This window comes from Lissotriton helveticus, chromosome 5_1, assembly GCF_964261635.1.
Source record: "Lissotriton helveticus chromosome 5_1, aLisHel1.1, whole genome shotgun sequence".
Lineage (NCBI taxonomy): Eukaryota > Metazoa > Chordata > Amphibia > Caudata > Salamandridae > Lissotriton > Lissotriton helveticus.
In genome coordinates this window covers 274,166,455-274,187,091 of record NC_136065.1, presented here as the reverse complement: position 1 = coordinate 274,187,091, position 20,637 = coordinate 274,166,455, and the positions used below count along the sequence as shown (strand labels likewise).

The window sequence follows — 20,637 nt, the reverse complement described above, 5'->3', positions numbered from 1 at the left end:
GCTCTGCTATGCAAGTGGTTATTTGTAATTACGTTTCTTGAGCATGGTACGGTAAGTGAGCATGTTTGCTGGGTGGTGGTTGATAGCTGGTTTTCAGGCCCTTAAACCTGAATGAAAACTTTTAGATTTTTATAGAATAAGTCATATCACTTCAAGATACTTAACACACGGCATGGGCTACCCTTGTGTAACACAAAAGTGGAAAAATAAAGGAAACCCATTCAAGAAACTAGCCACTGTTAAGTGGAGGATGCTTAATGTGAATCCTTAAAAAAGATTGAGGAACTTATTTAGAGTTTGACAGATGAAAAACTCCATCACAAACATAATGCATTATAGCATATAACACTTGAAATATACCAGACGGAACATATTAAACGTTTTAACAGAGCATCCTGTCCACCAAAATCTAGGGCACTTAATCTAAGAAAAATATTAACTTAAGTACATTTTACTATATTTACTCTTTTTTTTTGTAAAAGCGGCCTTTCTTTGCAAAGCACAGGAAATGGGCACTTTGACTACATTCATCAGTTCATGTCTCCAGTTCATGTCTCCTGCAACAGTGCTTAATGTCGTTTTTACAAGCAAGGGGGGACTGAGAACCAGTCGCTAGGTGAAAAGCAAGTTCTTATTGCATAATATAACCTTCACTGCATGTGATAAATTTCACTTCGATATCCCATGCAGCCTCCACAAGGAACATGACAAACTGCTTCATTCCACAATAACAAGGAGAGTGCATTTTAGTTGACCAGGCAAAATAGACATTTACATCATGATTGCTCTACAGTCACTAAAAAAGGCTTTGGTTTGGTGATTGTGGCATCTTAAGCCTGCTGCCTACCTCTTCTTATGGCAGCCCCTGTCTGGACGACACAATCAGTTGGATAAACCTAGTCCTGGGAAATGCCAATATCAAGGAGATCTATTCAGTGTTTGGTGTTTACGTTAACATACATTTGTTCCTTAAAGATTTAGGGCCCAATGCAGGAACTGCATTTTGTTGTATTCAGAGTAGTATAACAGTAGCACTATTCATTATCTACAAAATGCAATTCACAAACCTACAGGGGGAACTCTCTCTCTTCTAGTTTTTCAGTGGGGAAAATGCAACACATGTACGTTTACTACTTAGTTATAAATGTGGCAGAGACCACGGTGAGTAGCTGGTAAGTGGTAAATACAGAATATGAGGAATTTAGTGAGGAGTTAGGAGGGGCATGCTAACTCAAACACCCACCCACAAAATAATAAGACCATTTCAATTCACAGACTACACTTCTAAAATTATTACAACCCAAAATGCCACAAAGCTGTCATAAGTCTATCACAGCCCATCCTTTAAGTAAATCTAGCACCGTGCATAACCAGCCACGGCCGGCAGTGGGAGGAAATGCAGGGCGGTGATGTGGGGAGGGGGAGGGGCAGGGTGGGGGGTAGTAATGTATGGATTACGGAGTTTTACAGGTAATTAAACATTTAAATAAATAAAACGAATGTCGTTGAGTACACTGCATCGCAAAATGCGATGCAGTGCGCGCAACGAAATTCGTTTTATTTATTTACATGTTTACTTACCTGTAAAACTCCGTAATCCATACATTACTTCCCCCCAACCTGCCCCTCCTCCTCCCCACGTCACCGCCCTGCATTTCCTCCCACTGCCGGCCACGGCTGTGCATAACTACTTAAAGGTACTGCATTACATCCCCATAGAAAAAAATGGAGGCAGGGACTTAAAATAACATCCAAGAGGAAAAAAAGTCAAAATAATTACTTTTAAATCAAATGTATATGTAATTGTTTTTAGTTTTAAAAAGTTATATTACATATACATTTACATATTCCTTAATTAACAATAATAAACACATTAAAAAAATAAAGTTTTAATGCAAATTTTAGATTTTAAATTATTGTAAACCGTGACTTTTACTTAAATATATTAAATATTTATTAAATAAGAAAAATGTGAGGGAGGGAGGGATTTAAAAAAAAGTTTGAAAAATAATATTTATACATTAAAGTAGTATACTTTATTTATTAAATTAATTAATGAACATTTGGTTTGATGAGTTAATGTGCTGTAATTAGTTATTTTGTTATTTAGTTTAACATTCATTATTTTAATTTAATGCGAATTTTTACTTTACATAAAAAGTCTGATAATTGTTTAATAATCAATAAGGTTTATTGTTTTTTCCTATGCTTTATCTTTAAGAGATCTCCAGCACAGTAGTAGTAATCTTACACTTAAATTATGTCTGAGATGTCTCTACCACCTGTTGCAAGGGGTAGAGACGTGTGGTGCAATTCTATACTTGGAAATGTTGACTAGCAAAAAAGTGTAGGTTTACACCTGGGTGCAGATTACACTAGCCCATGAGGAAATCTAGACATGTCAATTTACATTTATGATTAGGGCCCTTAAACTACAAACCCACTCCTTTGATTCATATGTTTGCTCCTCATAATTTTAGACCCTTGGATTCTTCAGAGAGCACAGTGTATTCCGTCACAGTTCAAACACTTCATCCATTCACCTTTCCAAGCCAGAGTAATTTAATTCAGCATTACAGTGTTTTAAAACAACAGCACTCAGTTTTACTACCAGTATCAATCTTTTTTAAATGACTTATTTCTGATGGGTACTTCTTCACCAAGACTCCTTATCTAATAAATATCCTCCAGGTGTCAGATTGGAACTGGAAATATTTCTCCAGCAATAGCTCTCCAGAGTCACCAGGTGGCACCATGCGCCCTTAGCTTAGACAACATCTGTCCCTGATGTCACTATTTAGGCATAATGCAACATTCAGCTCAATGGTATCAGTTCCTTTTTTACCTCTCTTTATCGATGCGGGTCTAAAGTTCTTCTAACCACTTCACTGACAAAACTCCTCAGCTTGTCAGCAGCAACTAAACAACATGTCTGCCCTGGAGATTCTAAGGTATAAACCCTGTTGCAGATGGTGCAAGAAGATGTCTTTGTTGGACTCACAGGACATCTGCATGTGGTGTCTTAGATCTTATTGCAATCTTTTAGCCAACCCACTTTTGGACAAGGCTCACAGTGCCATGCCGAAGTATTCAGCTTCTCTCTATCAGATAAATCCCAAGACTGAGAACATTCTCTCAAGAGATCTTACCACAAAAAGCACAACATTTCCATATGATTGAGAAATCTTATTCTTGTTCGAGATAACCATCCCACTCCTGAGACCATATGAAGCTTGACACCGTTCTCCACCACCAGGCTCTTTCTTGTCATTGGACCACATTTTCTACCTACCACGTCCCACCCTGCGCGGGTTGAAGTCTTTGTGTTACCTCTACTGGATCTATTCATGACAGCTCAGTTACCCAAGGGTGAACCTGATCCTGTGGGTCTGGTCACTCCAGATGCTACAACCCTAGTGCCTACACAGGCTCTGACTTCAGTACTTCCAAAGAAGTTAGTGTGCTCCAAGGTACCATCCCCTGTGCATTCAGCGCCACCTATCAAACTAGTGCCATCCCCAGAGCCTCTGTCAGTGCCATCCTCTAAGTCCTTGAAGCTGGCTGATATCATGTGAGTGTCAAAAGAGAAAGTTAAGGCCGGTTTTGATGATGAGCCCTTGGCACAGCCTCTTTAACTGGATGGAAGAAACTTTTGTGTTCCAACCAGATGCTCTTGCCTTGCCTGACAAGGATTATGGTGATGACTCAAAGGCTAAGAACCTCTTCCCCTTTATAACACTGACCATTCAGCATAAGCATAACAGTTGACTCTACCCTCTGCAGAGGAACATCTGATATTTTAACAGAGATTGGGCATCCGTTCTTTACAGTGCCAGAGCCTTTGCTATGCACCACTTCTTTCAGGGCAGGGGTGGATCTAAGGGATGCCATCATCAACCAAGAACAGCAGCAGATCCAGTCCATGCCATCTTCTATTGCTTCTTCTGCCTCAATATCTCTCTAATTCTCCCTCCTTAAGGCACCTTCTTCTAGCTAAGTGGAGGATCTCTCATTTTTCTGCCAGTGAGAGAGAGTGACAACAGATTGCTAAATCAACCTTCTGATCTACCAGGGCTACACCCAACACTTCCTGGTGCTTCCTCTGGAATGCCGTCCATCCATTGTGTCCTGCTATCCAGCACACGCTTGGAGTCTGCAGGCAGACATTCTTGACCTGCTGGGCAAAAGGGATCAGGGTAGTGGTGCCTCTAGAGGAAAGGGGCAGGGGGTTCTACATCCTTTACATCTTGATTCCCAAGAAGGACAGAGGTCTGAGAGCCATTCTAGATCTCTGCCTCTTGAATCTGTTCATTTGACATATTCAAGATGTAGCCCTTGAGCAAAGTGCTGCTGGCTCTCTGTGGGTGGATTGGCTGGCATCTCTGGACCCTCAAGATGCCTATTTTCATCTACCAATCATTCCTGCTCTCCAACATTACCTGAGGATAATCCTTTCATGTCTGTCGAAGTGCTAAATCCAGGTTGCAGTCTACCGGCAGAATTTCCATATTCATATTGAAAAATCTAGATTCCGCTTCAGATTTAGCTCCATATCCAGAAACCCAACATTGTTCATCTACTACCTAACTTTCCTGCTGCAATTCTGCCGAGCTCCAATCCCACCAAGTTTGTAATGTGTCTGTCTCATTTAGAGGCGGGTAAAGATGGCCTACCCTCAGCTCCCTTCCCTGGCATAAACCTTTGACTGACAACCCTCCTGCCACAGATCCTTCAGTCAATGTATGTCAGAAGGTCCAGCTTACTTTGGGCAGTCTTTACAATGCAGGTTTTTCCTGTTTGTGACCTCCAGGAAAAGCCTGGAGGTCAAGAACAGGAGACAACATAAATAAAGGCACCACATGCTGAGAGAAACACCCAAGTTCATCAAGGTCATGTGCTTTTGTTTTTCAGAAACAAACCCTGGATTCAGATAACTCTTTCTGAAGTAAACGAAAAAGTTGCCAGTCAGGTCCACAACAACACTGGGGCCACACAGCAAACTGCTCTGCCTTCTCTGCAACTGCAACAGATCTCATAAAACTGATCTTGGGGCTTCTGGGACGCTGCCTACTAGGGTTTTAATAACTTTCTTAGACTTTTATAATGTGTATATTTTTCCCCTCCTTTTGTATTTAAGAAGCCACCTTAAATAAGAAAAAAATTAACTCGCAGTTTATCTATTGCCTTTCGGCTTGTTTATGCTCTGGCAGTATAGGAAGCTCTGTTCATTTGCAGCTCTAATGAATAACATGTTTTCCTTTTACGAAATACGATACAAAGTGTTATTCACATGAATATTTTCCAACCTTTTAAAAAATATTATTTAAGTGCATTAAGTTCAGGGTTAGTGCCGAGCAGGATGGTGGGCGGCAGGAAGAGGGCTCTACAGCATCGCTTCTGACGCAAGCAGAGTAATCTAATGTCCCATCTAGAATTAGACATTTGGTGCGGCTGCTTGTGCAGCACAACAAGCAAAGGAGGTCCCCTGCCTGCTGTTTTGTGATTAATACTAATAGATGGATCTCCAAGCAGTGATTATAATGTGTGTTCTACAATGCAATATCGATATGCGATAACTGTTGACCCCCAAGCCAAAGGTGAGGGCAGAATATGATGGTGAAGGGCAATTAGTTCCTAATAGTGTCCTCTAGAAGGTTCATTAATGGTAGACAAAGTTGCCATTGGATTTATTACAAGCAAGGAAGAAAGGTTCCTCTCCCCTTGGTCTGGCAGTCTATGTTTGGAGTGAAGTGGATCACACGCCCTGCCAGGCCCCGGTGCCACTGCACCTGCTGCAGTTTTCACAGCTATGCCCTTGAAAGTACGCCTACACGGTGCTGTTGCCTACTGCTTTTAATAAGGAATGCTGTTTGACATACAGCGATTCATGACTTCGTAGGGAGCTGGGATAGCGGCAGAAAATACTAAGCGACTCACCATCTGAATGGCTGGTGGACCCTCACCACTTCACAAATATCAAGCTGTGGGAATCAGCTTGTTATACTGTCAGTTAATGCCCTATTTCTGAAAATGCCAATAAAGGTGGTCACATCGCACTTTCTGTGCAAAGACAGCATCTGCTAAGCCACCTAGTCAAATATGACGTGTATCCTGTCCGTGTAGTCGGACTGGGAGGTCTACTGAGGTGACAAGTAATGTGGGTGCCACATTTGAGGGCACTGTGCATTAAATATATCTAATGTTCTTAAATATGTTTTTGGAAGAAAGCTATTGGAATCCCAGAATGGAATTGTCTGAAGAATGAGTAATTTGGCACAATGTCTGCCATTGACTGGGGAATGTACTAATTACAGAGGTAAACTCATTAATCCATAGTTTGGTGTGTCCGCAGAGGTTCAGAAGGGCCAGATCCATGTAATAGTTTTAGGACATCCATGTATCATAAGTGTATATATCTCCAAGTGGAGATCATTTGCATAGGCAGAAGTTCTGGAAATGGATCAAACACAAGGAGATGATGGACAGAGTGCTGAAACTTTTCAGACACTCACCCCAAGTCACAGATCTAGGATGAATTCATCATCATTCTTTAGCTCAATTAGCCATCTCAGTTCAGACCCAGCTATATGCAAATCAGTCTTGACCCTGTGCCTCAAGGGAACAGTCCAGCCCGAACTGTCAAGCCAGGTCTTCTCTGAACCGGAAAAACAAGCATCATGGGTCCGTTTTCTGGGTAACACCCTTCATCAGCCAGGCTAGCTTGAATCCAGTAGCAAAGTGAGCAAGGGACCCACTCTGGCCATACCCTGCCAACTTAGGATGAACAAAGCAAACACAAGGAGATGATGGACGGAGCGCTGAAACTTTTCAGACACTCACCCCCAGTCACAGATACCGGTTGAATCCATCATCATTCTTTAGCTCACTTTGCCACTTCAAGTTCAGACCCAGCTATGTGCAAATCAATCTTGACCCTGTGCCTCATGGGAACAGCCCAGCCCGACCTGCCGAGCCAGGTCTGCCCTGAACCGAAAACAAGCATTCTGGGACCGGTTTCTGGGTAACACTCTTCATCATCGAAGCTAGCTTGAATCCAGTGGCAAAGTGAGCAAGGGACCTACGTATGGGCATACCCTGCCAACTTAGGGTGAACAAAGCAAACACAAGGAGATGATGGATGGAGCACTGAAACTTTTCAGACACTCACCCCCGGTCCCAGGATGGTTGTTTCCGGTTCAGTGAAGACCTGGCTTGGCAGTTCAGGCTGGACTTTTCCCATGAGGCACAGGGTCAAGACTGATTTGCATATAGCTGGTTCTGAACTGAGTTGGCGAAGTGAGCTAAAGAATGATGGAGCCAACCCAGATCTGTGACTGGGGTGATTGTCTGAAAAGTAAGATTCCAGGATCTAGGTGAACATTGGACACTGAAGAGACAAATAAATTGTACTAGAAATACCAAATAATTTTTTCAATAGTCCTATAACTGTGTGATCATTGCAAGAGGATTTTGAATCCCACAATTATATTCTATTACTTTAGCGAATGTTTATAACACTTGAATGATTTATATGTAATTTATTAATTGAAATATGGCAAAGACATTTGTAAAAAGAATATTATAAGTAAAATACAAGTCAATCTGTTTACCTTTTTGTCTGAAGCCTATTTTCAATTTTCTTCTATAATATTTTCAGGAATATACCCTACCATATGAGCCAACAGTAAAGAACGAGTGTAAGGACCGTGACCTTGAATACTACAACAGGAATGCCAGAATGTGCTGCAGCAAGTGCCCCCCAGGTAACACCACATAAGAATTAAACCGAGCAAAACCTTTAGGAGTGCATTTTTTTAAATCATTAAAAAAACATAGTTAATATACAAACGAAACAACTTCTAGTGGTTCATAAACAAAGAAGCCATATTGTCTTCAACCAAACTCTCAAAATTGTGGAGAATGGATTTCAGATATTTACAGTTAAACATGACATGGATAATCCTTCCGTGCACTCTCCATAGTGACCACATTTCCTTCTATTCTTCGGAATGTTTAACCATCTACACTTGACTTCCATGGTAGGGAAAATGTTTCATCTCTACCACACTAGTATTTTAGAATGGAAAAATGCATGGAGGCGGGCGACACTCTTACATCCTCAAGAATAGCTCTGATTCCTGTAGTGTCTATACATCGCTCATCGTCCAACTTGAAATGTGTATGTTGATGATTTATTGAGCGCCGGTTCCTTGAAAATCCAGATGGATAGATTCTCTGCTGAAAATTGGGGCGTAGTTATGTACCAGAACAAAGCAAACCAGATTATTTTGGTTTCTGTAGACTTCCTTTTTTACCTCTAGCTGGATTACCTCCAATGGGGGACTATTGTTTAAACCAAGCAAAGTGAGCCATATCACAGCCTCGGTCTCATTTATTGCTTTTAATAGGGATGGGAACCAGATTTGTGAGCCATACATTACAAGTAGGGTGATTTTCACTACATAGGCTCTTACCAGGGGAGTCACAGAGCCTCCACCAACTTGATTCTTAATAGCGCTCTGACCAAGTTCTTCTCAATTGCTATTTTGTCCATCAAGGAAGGACTTCATAACTCCCGTTCAAATTTAAACAAAAAAATCTGAAAATGGTTACTCTCTCAAGCTTTTATTTGTTTATATGACAGGATCCTTCGTATTTCCATTTTTGAAATGTAAGGCTTTAACGTTTTTCCTAGTTTTATTGAGATCTGATATTCTTTAGCAAATTTGGCAAGGGTGTTCATCATACTTTAAAGCCGCGTGGCTGTATGAACCATTAAAAGGAGGTCATCAGTTTGTATATTCTTATGTTCTTATCATCTGTTTGTGAAAATGCGATACCCATAAAACTGATTTCTGCAAAGCTTTATCCCACTGAGCCAACTATAAGCAAAAAGTGAATACGTTCTCAACAATTTCCTTGAATGTCAACACCACATTCAGTGATGGGCTTCCTACAGTTGCCTTAAAATAAGGACTTTACTGTTATTTCAGTTTTCAAGTCATTCCAGTGCACACACTTCACCTCTTGAAATCTTTTTCAGATTGAATAAAATGTGACCTTTTTCTAGAGGGCTAACAGTCCTAACAATTCAACTGGATGACCACCTTCAGTTTTTTCTAGACATTGGCAAATAGGGGTGCCCTGGTCTTACTTACAGCACTGTAACGCTTGGTATTTCGTATAGGCGTGTGCAGGAGTTCATTTTGTCAGTTCCTATGTCTTAGGGTCCCCACAGGATCATTGCAGATTAGGGTAGAGTGACACTCCCTTCATGACCTTGTACGTTTTCCAAACTAAATATCTAAAATACCGGTGAAAAATAGTATACAACCTCCTAAGTTCTACTTGCGTGCAAGTTCCTTATAACATGATCAGTCAAATCTTTTTCTATAATAGGGTCATTTAAAGAATAAAGTTACATTCATTTTGCCACATTTACTTTGTGGTCACATTTTGTTAAGAAACAACACAATACATGTGGTTAAAAGCAGCATTGATGTTCTTTCCAGATGTGCTTAGCTCAAATTCTGGGTATGTTTTGCAAAGTTTAAAGTATTTTCAACAGGCAAGTCTGCATGTAGCTCCTCTCTCTACTTCTTGATTCGGTATCTTGTGAATAGGAGAGCTGAGTAACCCTGTTGCTTTACTTCTCACCTGGCTGAGGTGCCCACAGTACAGAGAACACAGTGGTCAGAACCATCTCCTGCTGATTGGCCTTGTTCCTCAGGTTCTGCCTTTATTGTGTTGTAGGTGGAAGCTGCAGCAATGTATCTGTCTATCCAGCCACCTCACCTCCTGGAGATGTGTGAAAAGCAACTTGTGGACTCTTCTAAAGGGCACTGTGCTCTGTACTGACGGCCAAGGTCAGGCAGTGGTCTCATCTCTTACCTGAGGGAAATTGGTAGTGTTAATGTACTTAGTGTGATCGTAGATACAAAATTGACCCACCACACTTGTAGCTATTGGGAGCCTTCCATAGAAATGGACTCAGGACCATACCCTATTGTGCCCAATATTGGAACCTGGTGTATAGTAGACATAAAACAATTTTTTCCATGAGTTTCATTCACAGTGCCACATGAAGTTGAAATACTCTCAAATATTGATCATTAACATTGACAACTATTTTGTTACCCCAGAAGGTGCTTAGTAAATCAACAAAGTGCAGTCAGTGCTGCGCTCATAGGTGCAGTGGTGAAACAAATAAAATATGATACATACATACATTTAGGGATATCCACAATTCTGATATTCGGTTCAGTACCCATACTGATCCTCAATGTGATCCTATTCGATAACCCCCACTCCAGTGTTGAGGTTTCAACCCATAAACTAATTTCAGTGGTTCTCCTCAGGACAAACAATGCCGTCTGGCAGAACGCCTCATAGCTGTGTCTAACCTTCACATGTTGGGGTCTCATAATCAGCTCATGGAAGATCCCCGCTTGTGGATAATATAAATAGGAGGTTAAAGAATGTTATTGTCCTGCAGCACCATGAACACCAGGGGGGTCCTAGATGCATGTTTCGTATTTTCCCTTCCAATTCTAAATTAAGAAATCTTGGCAAATTGTGAATAATGTTTGTATTCAACAATCCTAGACAGAAGACGTAATTGAATAGAGTTATAAATATATTTTCTAAAGGTTTCCTTCTGAATTATTATGAATTTATTGCAGTTTTACAGGTGATTTTTTAATGTTTTCATAATACAGACGGACTGTAACTTTAAATAATAAATTATACCTGTCCATTCTAAAGTGTGAGAATGTTTGAACAGTATCCCCCTAACACAAACAAGCAATAGCAACGCTAATAGGGCTGGCTTAAAAAGGCTTTAATGTACTAACATATGCCCACATAGACGCCGTGTGCAAGCGTTAGCACAGTAAAGTTGGATATATTGGCCTTGTTCTAAAAGTGCATTTAAAACAGTCTACTTAATACTTAATTCCTCAGGGCCGTCGCCTAAGAAACAGGGGGGGGAGAAAAACAGGGGCTAAAGTACATCCCTATCGCAGTGCATGTATGGTGGAAACTTTATTATTTCTGTTGTTTACCTTTACATAGAGCTGGGTCTCTGTTTCCGAGTTCAGGGCCACTAAAATCCATAAGAAAAGTACATAATACTACCTGACTTCTTTTCTTCAGGAGACTCTGTACGCGGTCCAGTTAGGCAGCTTTTGCTTAGTTTTACATTCTCTCTCAAACCAGAGGTTATAAATGTTTATTATTTTGCTGGCACATCCATCAGAAATGCCATTTGCGAATCCTTATTAGCGAAAAATAAGGATTCGCTAATAAGGAATTGAAAAAGCCTATGCATGTGGGAATCGCTAAAAATAGCGATTCCTACAAATTCCTCAATTGCGAGTCGCAAATTGAGAGTCTCAATTAGGAATGGCTTCCAATTCATTCCTATGGACCTACAGGCCTATAGGAATGAATGTAGATTGCATGCGGAATTTGCGAGTACCCATTAGTTACTCTCAAATTGCGCATGCAATTTCAAGGATGCAAGGGTGTCAAAAGGACACCCTGTTGCACCCCTGAAATTGTAATGCGAACCCATGTTGTGCACACACATGCTTCATGGACATGTGTGTATGTAACATGGGACTTTGAAAAATGCATTTTGGTGCATTTTTCTAAGAAATCGCTATTCACCATCACTTTCATTTGACAGTAAATGCGAAATCTCGATTTCTTTTACTTTATTGCATTGCATTGAAGTAATCGCAAATTGCGATTCCTTGAATGCAATTGCAATTAAAGTAATCACAATTTTGCGAATACTTAAATTGCGATTTTTGCATTTGGGATGATGCATCCCAAATGCAAAAATACCGGTCGCAAAGGGGGAGATTCTGAAAATCTGCCCGTTTGCAACTGTTTTTTTCCTTGATGCATGTAGGCTTATATGCCCACTTGCTACACTGTTGAAAGTAAATCAAAACCACTGGCAAAAAAGTGTTTGTGGTCGGAAAAAACGTCCTGCTCAACATCATATTTATCTTTATTCGGTCATTCTTGACCATGAAATCATATGCAGAGATTTCACACTTCGAAAAATTCGTTATAAAATATCACATTTAAGCTCAAATATTTTGCCCTCCTTAAAATGGAAGGTTATATTAATACAAATAGCCCTTCAGAGTTGATCGTACCCTAATTTCAGATTACATATAGGAATCCCTTAATGCCAATCAAATCTATACCAAGCAATCAAGGGGAACCTGCTTGAAAGTTAAAAGCATGGATCAAAATGCAAATGTCTTCCTTAATAGAGTCCTGCTTATTTCACACTCACCTAGGAAGAGTTTTTTTTATATATAATCTATCTCTACCTGCTAAGTCTTTTCAGGTGCCCATGGGAACATTTGACATCCTCTTAGTTGTGAGCACTGGCGTAATTGTTTTGGGGGTGTCCAGTTGGAAAGCAAGAGTTGCGGTAGGTGTCACTGGCCATGGAGATTTTGTCAGTGACATAAAATAGGCACAAAAAAATTAGACAACCATTGTCATTGATTCTACACCTAAGAAGGTAAATTGAGCCTTCTTCTGAAGACTCTTGCTACTGACAGGGACTCTTACCTTCTTTCAAAAATTGGAGCTGCAGCTGTCTTTGTGAGATTCATCAAAGTAATATTTTGTCTAATTTGCAAGACACCTACAAAAAGACAGTGAAACCTGCACCGCAGTTACTTTGTGACTACTTGGGTCAGAGAGGAAAGACGGCACAACTTTGGAGATTTCTGAAAATATAGGGCCCCGTTAGTATGGCGGGCCATACCCTCGGGAAACAGGACCGCCCACTGAGGGTGCGGCAGTCCCGCACTCCCGATAAGTATGCGCCCGCCACACTGGCGGGCACATGGAGCATCTGCAACATTGGGGTGGGCGGTGCAGAGAGCACCGCCCGCCGCAACGCCACAGAGGCAGGCTGTGCGTTTCAATGCACAATGTCACAGGCACTGCCCGGAGCCTGCCACGTTGTTCATTGAAAGGCAGGGGGTATGGTACCCCCCATGTGCACCCCCCGTGCCCCCCGGAGTCCCTGGGGGCCCACAACGGCCCCCCCGCAAGCAGACTCCGCATGCCTTTCTGTGGCAGCAATGCCGCCACTGAAAGGCATGTTCACGGCCACATTGTAATATGGATGGTGGTGTCGTTCAGACACCGCCACCATATTGAACCTGGAAAGCAGCAGACGGTCTTTCCATTCGCCGCAGACCTCCCAGCCATTGTAATATGGTGGGAGGTCTTTGCTGCAAGGGTGGCGGGCGGATCGCCCCCGCCTAGCAGGCGGTGACTACCGCCGGCCCAGCGGGAGCGATCCGCTCACCATCCTAATGGGGCCCACAGTGTTCAGTATGTCAGAGCAAACCACAATATCTGAAAAAACAGGGTTGTGTGACATCCTTACTGAGCACCAACACCTAACCCCCCCAAACAATTAAAAGTTTAGGCACATTTCTACAGTTTGGTAGGTTAAAGCAGAGGCGTAACTAAGCTTCATAGCATTTGATGCAAAAACCTCTTTGTGTCCTCCTTCCTTGTCATGAAACCTAGTTTATACTGTTTACTGGTGATCAACTGGTTACGAGCAGCAGTAAGTGTGTCTTATCTGTGGTAGTCGAGTAGAAAGCCTAACTTGGAGTTCTCGACTCATCATGTGTGCCTCTGACTTTGCTCTTTTTAGATCAAGGAAACTTGACTCCTCCATCAAGGCCACCACATTTCTGAAAGAGTGTGATTTGAAAGGGTGCCACAATTGAGAGTGGCCAACAAGCAGTCTTAAGCAGCAATGAGCAAGATTGTTTCACAAGAAGTGTCTTTAACTATGAAGATGGGATGAACAACTCTTAGGAGAAGGCAAATTAGATAACCTAAAACGGTTTCTTCACAAAAGATGTGATGGATTGGTAAATTTCTTATTGGCGAAATATAAGGTTATTGGAATGTTGAGCTCCTGCATCTTGCCATGAATTGTGGGGATGGGTGAGATAAGTTAACTCAATTGTTCTAATAAATATTGAGCATTGATCATCCATAGGAAGGTACTCTACGAAAGGGGCTACACTTGATTCTAGGAGTGCGATCTCATCTGAGAGGTGGGAATAAAGGTGCTTATTAAAGGATGCAAAACCCAAGACAGGTCTCCAAGGAGAAGGAACCCAAACTCACTAAATGGTAGGAGTGTCAGAATACCATCTACTGAAGGCAGGAGTGGCAAGTAACAAACACAGGAGAATATTCATAAACCATGTTGTAGTACGTGAGACTCTATACCTAATTTTCCCTTTCTTTTATGTGTAGTAATAACTTTCTGACTGCTGAGCTTCCTGCACGCGCAGGTATATGTTATAGTGGTAAATATGGAAGAGGTATAGGGGGTGGCTGGAAAAAGTGAATACTTACTACTAAAGGGGAAGGGACATTGGGAGGAGTAAGGAGGGCTTAAGGCCGGCCAGGAAAGGGTTTATAGAGGAATAGTGGCCCATCCGCAAAAGAGTAAGCCCATTGCTATTCCCCAAACTGCATTTCTACACTTACTGCAACCAAAAAAGACCCAGAATAATCGTAAATGTACTCCAGTTCAGAGCTGGAGTAAAACCAGTTCCAACCATGGCCAAGCAGTGGATCATCATACCATAGAAAACATTGGAGGTTGAAACTTAAAATAAAACCCCATATGACATATTGTTTAATATATTTAAAATTATTGTCATGTTAAAAAGATAAAGTATAAATTATAAATAAATATTACTTTTTAAAACTAATGTAATTACCTGTTTCAATTAAAAAATAAATGTAACTTTAATTTTCTTTTTGTCCTCATATGCGACAATCCAATAAAAGCCATTAGTTATGGTGTAGTCGGGGTCTGGAACCGAAGTGTGTACCCACATCCTGCTGGATGTTCCTGCCCCTGATGCACCTACATTCAACCTTTATTTAGAGGTGGTGAGGTTACCCCCACTTTACCTCCCCATGGATTTGAGTGTCTTAATCCTTGGACCATTGTTCACCTATTACCTGATTGGATTTATGTTGTGGAGTACAAGTGGTTCCCAAGTACTAATTCTCTTCTCTGAACCATTCACACAGCCTACCAAATTGCATAGCCGCCCTTAACCAGGCTGTTCAAGAAGGCAAGTTACTGGAGACCCAATTAATGCATATTTCCCAACGGGCAATTATGATTAAAATCAATATAAGCTGCTCTGATAATTTCCTATTCTTCCCAATAAAGCCAGCATGAGCCCCAAAAATAATCACAGATAGGCTTGATTTGATTTGATTTGATTAGGAACTTATATAGCGCATACTGTCAACCCACGGGTATCCTGGCGCTTCAGACTACAGGCTTAGACCAGAATGAAACAAGGTCGCAACAGAACAGGATAGAGGAGCCAAAGCTTACGTCTTAGGGAAGAGCCAGGTTTTCAAGTTCCTACGGATCTCTAGCAAGGAGTTGGCTTGTCTAAGACTCTGAGGGAGTTCATTCCATAACCGTGCGCCAGCCACACTGAATGCCCTTCCTCCTAACCTCGAGCGTTTAAACCAGGGAATCGTCAGCAGGCACACACTGGAGGAGCGGAGCTGTCTTGTCGGGCGATACCATGTGAACCTTTCCTGAAGAGGAATGGGGCCTAGCTCATGCATCGCTCTGAAGACCAAGCACAGAGTCTTAAAATGGACCCTCTCCCTGATCGGCAGCCAGTGTAGCTCTCTCAAAGCCAGGGTAGAGGAGGAACTCCGTAACCTACCAAGAGCTAGTTTGGCTTCTGCGGACTGGATTCTTTGCAGTCCCTGGAGAATATAGGCAGGGCCCCCCAAGTAAAGGGAGTTGCAATAATCCAGCCTGCTTCCCACAATGCTACTTACCACCAGAGAGCGAGCCTCTTTAGGTAATAAGGGGAGTATTTTCCGTAACATACGAATTAAGGCAAAGCAAACACTGGCAGTCTTTCTTGTCTGAGATTCCATCTGGAGGTCGTCATCAAACATCACCCCCAAATTGCGAACCTTCCTGATCGGTGTTAAAGGTTCCTCCTCTGGTGTGAGTCTAAAGTCAGATGGAAAAGGTCTAGACATCCTACCTGCAGAGCAATATACTACCTCGGTCTTTCCGCTATTAAATTGCAATGAGTTCCTCCTGAGCCATTCAGTCGTCTGCCGCATTCAACCTTTATTTAGAGGTGGTGAGGTTACCCCCACTTTACCTCCCCATGGATTTGAGTGTCTTAATCCTTGGACCATTGTTCACCTATTACCTGATTGGATTTATGTTGTGGAGTACAAGTGGTTCCCAAGTACTAATTCTCTTCTCTGAACCATTCACACAGCCTACCAAATTGCATAGCCGCCCTTAACCAGGCTGTTCAAGAAGGCAAGTTACTGGAGACCCAATTAATGCATATTTCCCAACGGGCAATTATGATTAAAATCAATATAAGCTGCTCTGATAATTTCCTATTCTTCCCAATAAAGCCAGCATGAGCCCCAAAAATAATCACAGATAGGCTTGATTTGATTTGATTTGATTAGGAACTTATATAGCGCATACTGTCAACCCACGGGTATCCTGGCGCTTCAGACTACAGGCTTAGACCAGAATGAAACAAGGTCGCAACAGAACAGGATAGAGGAGCCAAAGCTTACGTCTTAGGGAAGAGCCAGGTTTTCAAGTTCCTACGGATCTCTAGCAAGGAGTTGGCTTGTCTAAGACTCTGAGGGAGTTCATTCCATAACCGTGCGCCAGCCACACTGAATGCCCTTCCTCCTAACCTCGAGCGTTTAAACCAGGGAATCGTCAGCAGGCACACACTGGAGGAGCGGAGCTGTCTTGTCGGGCGATACCATGTGAACCTTTCCTGAAGAGGAATGGGGCCTAGCTCATGCATCGCTCTGAAGACCAAGCACAGAGTCTTAAAATGGACCCTCTCCCTGATCGGCAGCCAGTGTAGCTCTCTCAAAGCCAGGGTAGAGGAGGAACTCCGTAACCTACCAAGAGCTAGTTTGGCTTCTGCGGACTGGATTCTTTGCAGTCCCTGGAGAATATAGGCAGGGCCCCCCAAGTAAAGGGAGTTGCAATAATCCAGCCTGCTTCCCACAATGCTACTTACCACCAGAGAGCGAGCCTCTTTAGGTAATAAGGGGAGTATTTTCCGTAACATACGAATTAAGGCAAAGCAAACACTGGCAGTCTTTCTTGTCTGAGATTCCATCTGGAGGTCGTCATCAAACATCACCCCCAAATTGCGAACCTTCCTGATCGGTGTTAAAGGTTCCTCCTCTGGTGTGAGTCTAAAGTCAGATGGAAAAGGTCTAGACATCCTACCTGCAGAGCAATATACTACCTCGGTCTTTCCGCTATTAAATTGCAATGAGTTCCTCCTGAGCCATTCAGTCGTCTGCCGCATGCAAGGCTGGAACGCCTCCAGAGATAGTGCATGGTCCCCTTCCAAAGAGAAGGCTAGTTGTGTGTCATCTGCATAATTGACTAAACAGACCCCGGAGGACTTTATGATAGAAGGCAGGGGTTGCAGGTAGACATTGAATAGAATGGGGCTGATCGCAAAACCCTGCGGCACCCCATGGGCGACTAGAGATTTACCAGAGGAGATTGGTGCTAAGGTTAACATCTGCTGTCGACCTTCCAAATAAGATTGAAGCCACTGCAGCTCCCGGCCTTTCACTCCTATTCTCTTCAATATTTCCACAAGTATTAGATGGTTCACTGTGTCGAATGCGGCCGACATGTCGAGAAGTACTAAAACTGTAGCATTCCCGTTGTCGGCTCGCATCCACAGATTGTCCATCATGGTGGCCAGAGCCGTCTCAGTCCCAGTGTCCGAGGCGAAAACCGAACTGGTCTATGTCTAAAAGATTGTTATCCTCCAGGAAAAGCGACAGAGACCTACTGACCACCTTCTCAAGTATCTTCACCGGATAGGGGAAAAGTGAAATGGGTCTAAAGTTTGCCGGTATTGACGGGTCCAGAGAAGTTTTTTTTATCAATGGAGACACCACCGCAAGTTTCCAGCGCTCTGGGACTATTCCTTCTTCCAGAGACTGATTGCATATCTGCCTCAGCCATGGAAAGGTATTACACCCAAGAGATTTCCATATTTTGTGGGGAAGAGGATCAAAGGAGGAGCCAGAAGATACATTATTTCCCAAACAGGTAAACTCATCTTCTGTTAGAGCCTGGAAATTATCTAGATATACAGGCTGTTGTGAGACTGCCTCAATCCCTAGTTCAGGGTGGGGTTGTTCACCCTTGTCGTTGACATGCAGGTTGCTCACAATTTTAGTAATCTTATCTTGGAAATGTATATCTATTTCATCATATATTTTTTGGGAGGCTACCACTTTATTTTCCATGCATATAGGGGAGGAGAGGTCCTTGATAATTTTGAAGAGTACTTGGGTACTATTCGGCGCTTGTATAATAGAACTAGCATAGAAAGCTGCCTTGGCCCTGAGGATTTCCTCTTTGTATTGCAACTGTATCAGTCTAAGATCTTTCTTGTCATCCTCATCATAGCCTTTCCTCCATTTTCTTTCTGCCATCTTGCGGCTCGCACAGAGCTGTTTAAGCTCCTCATTAAACCACGGAGCCAACATTTTGCTTCTATTTTTTATAACCTTTATGGGGATTACCTGGTCCAAGATATCATCTATGTGTTTTGTAAATACATTGTAATTTTCATCTACGGTGAGCGTAGGTTCAAAATGGGTAACATGCAAGTCAGATATTGGAGTTCCAGATTTAGTAAGTTTAGCCCATTCCCTGCCCTTCCTATAAGACCTTTGCTGACCAGCACTATCCCCGAGGTTTTCCAGCCTAATGCTAAAGTGGATAAGATAATGGTCAGACCAGGTCTGTGGTGTTATATTTAGTATCCTAGTAGTTGACTGATTGGAGAATAGCAAGTCTAGGGTATGACCTCCCCGATGTGTAGAACCTTCCACCAATTGGGAAAGATTCAAGTTTGCACATGCTTGCCTTAAGTCACGTAGATGGCTATTAACATTCCCATCTTCCCAGAGATTAAAGTCTCCTAAAATGATCACGTTAGAGTGTTTCAGTGCCAGATTGGTGATAAATTCAAGAAAATGTTGATATGTACGGTCCAACCAGGAGGTCTATAGCACAGCAGTCCTGTGAGGAGGTTCCCACTGGAAGAGTGTAGAGAGAACTCCAACGTTTCTACCCCTATTACCTCTATTTTTATTTTCAAGATAGCTGTCAATATCTTACCCACTTCTAGCCAATAAGCATAAACTTCGGGACAATCCCAGAACATGTGCACACCATCTGCTTTGGCCAATCTGTATTTCGGACAGCACCTGATGTCCCCTCCTCTTCTGGATAGTTTCTTGGGGGACCAATATACCCTATGTAAAGTAAAGAGATGATTCTTCCTTAATGGAGTATTTTTGATAAATGACCTGAGTGTATTTATAGATACTTGTCAAAGTGATGTTTAGTCAGCATCGGGTAAAACATCCCTCAACTTTCCCTCCAGAGGTGTGTTATGGCATTCTTCTTCCTGGACCAGCATCCAGTACCATTTAGTGAACCCTTTTTTGTAAGGGTTTTTGACCACCTGGCTCCTAAGTATCTTATCTCTCTTTTCACTTTTTTTTCGAGGGTTTTACCAAGTTGTACATTCCACGACAATGTCTAAGTCTTTTCTTCACTTACCTGATATCCTGCTACCTTTCCAAAGTCCTTTAGTAGATGCATGATAATTGGGAATTATTCTATGGCATTTTGAGTAAATATGATTAGGTCATCGGCATAGAGAGCCTCGTTCTTAATCCACCCTTGATGTTGAAAGGGCGGATTCTATGTTTTTTCCTTATTCTTCTAGCTAGGGGCTCGATGCATATGTTGAACAGTAGGGGGAAATGTGACATCCTTGCCACGTACCTCTGCCTATCGTAAATTGTGTAGGGAAGGAGCCATTGATTAAAATCCTTGACTTCTAAATATGTTTTTATTGTGTCCTGAAACATATCCCCTAACCCATTCTGACTCGTTACAGCATAAAGGAAAGGCCAGCTAACCCTGTTAAATGCCTTGGCGGCATCAACTGTCAAAATGGTTAATGGAAGGTTTTTAGCTGCCTGCCCTTTATGAACCCTTTCCGTGAAGTCCCAATTAGGTCTTCTAGAACTAAATCTAACCTTTTAGCCAGTATATTAGTGTATAATTTATAGTCACTGTTAAGTAAGGATATTGGTCTGTAGGACTCTTGTTTGGTTTCAGAATTAGAGTGATTATAGCATCATTCCAAGACTCCGGGACGACAGCTTCTTCTATATAGACTGATTTAAGTAATGAGGTTAATGCGGGGTTTATTTGATTTCATCTGCTAGAACTTTGTAGACTTCACTAGGAATTCCATCGGGCCCTGGGGTTTTCCCAGTTTTTTAGACTTATGATTGCTATAGATACTTCTTCAGATGTTATTAGTTTATTGAGAGAGAGTTTCTTATCTTGTGTGAGTTTTGGCAGGGGATCATTTAAAGCCAATTATATAGTTGCTCCTCAGGTATTAGTGTCTCTTCCTTATATACATTTTGAAAAAAGACATTGAAAGCGCTCCCAATATC

The 20,637-nt window shown here is 42.1% G+C and overlaps 1 protein-coding gene across 1 annotated transcript in view; it reads left to right on the top strand.

Moving 5' to 3' along the window:
- TNFRSF1B (TNF receptor superfamily member 1B) overlaps positions 1-20,637 on the top strand; it is a 239,739-nt gene that overhangs the window by 14,372 nt on the left and 204,730 nt on the right. The window contains exon 2 of the mRNA XM_078642197.1: positions 7,658-7,763. Within this exon, the coding sequence (XP_078498323.1) occupies positions 7,658-7,763 (106 nt within the window). The remainder of the gene's footprint in view (positions 1-7,657; positions 7,764-20,637) is intronic.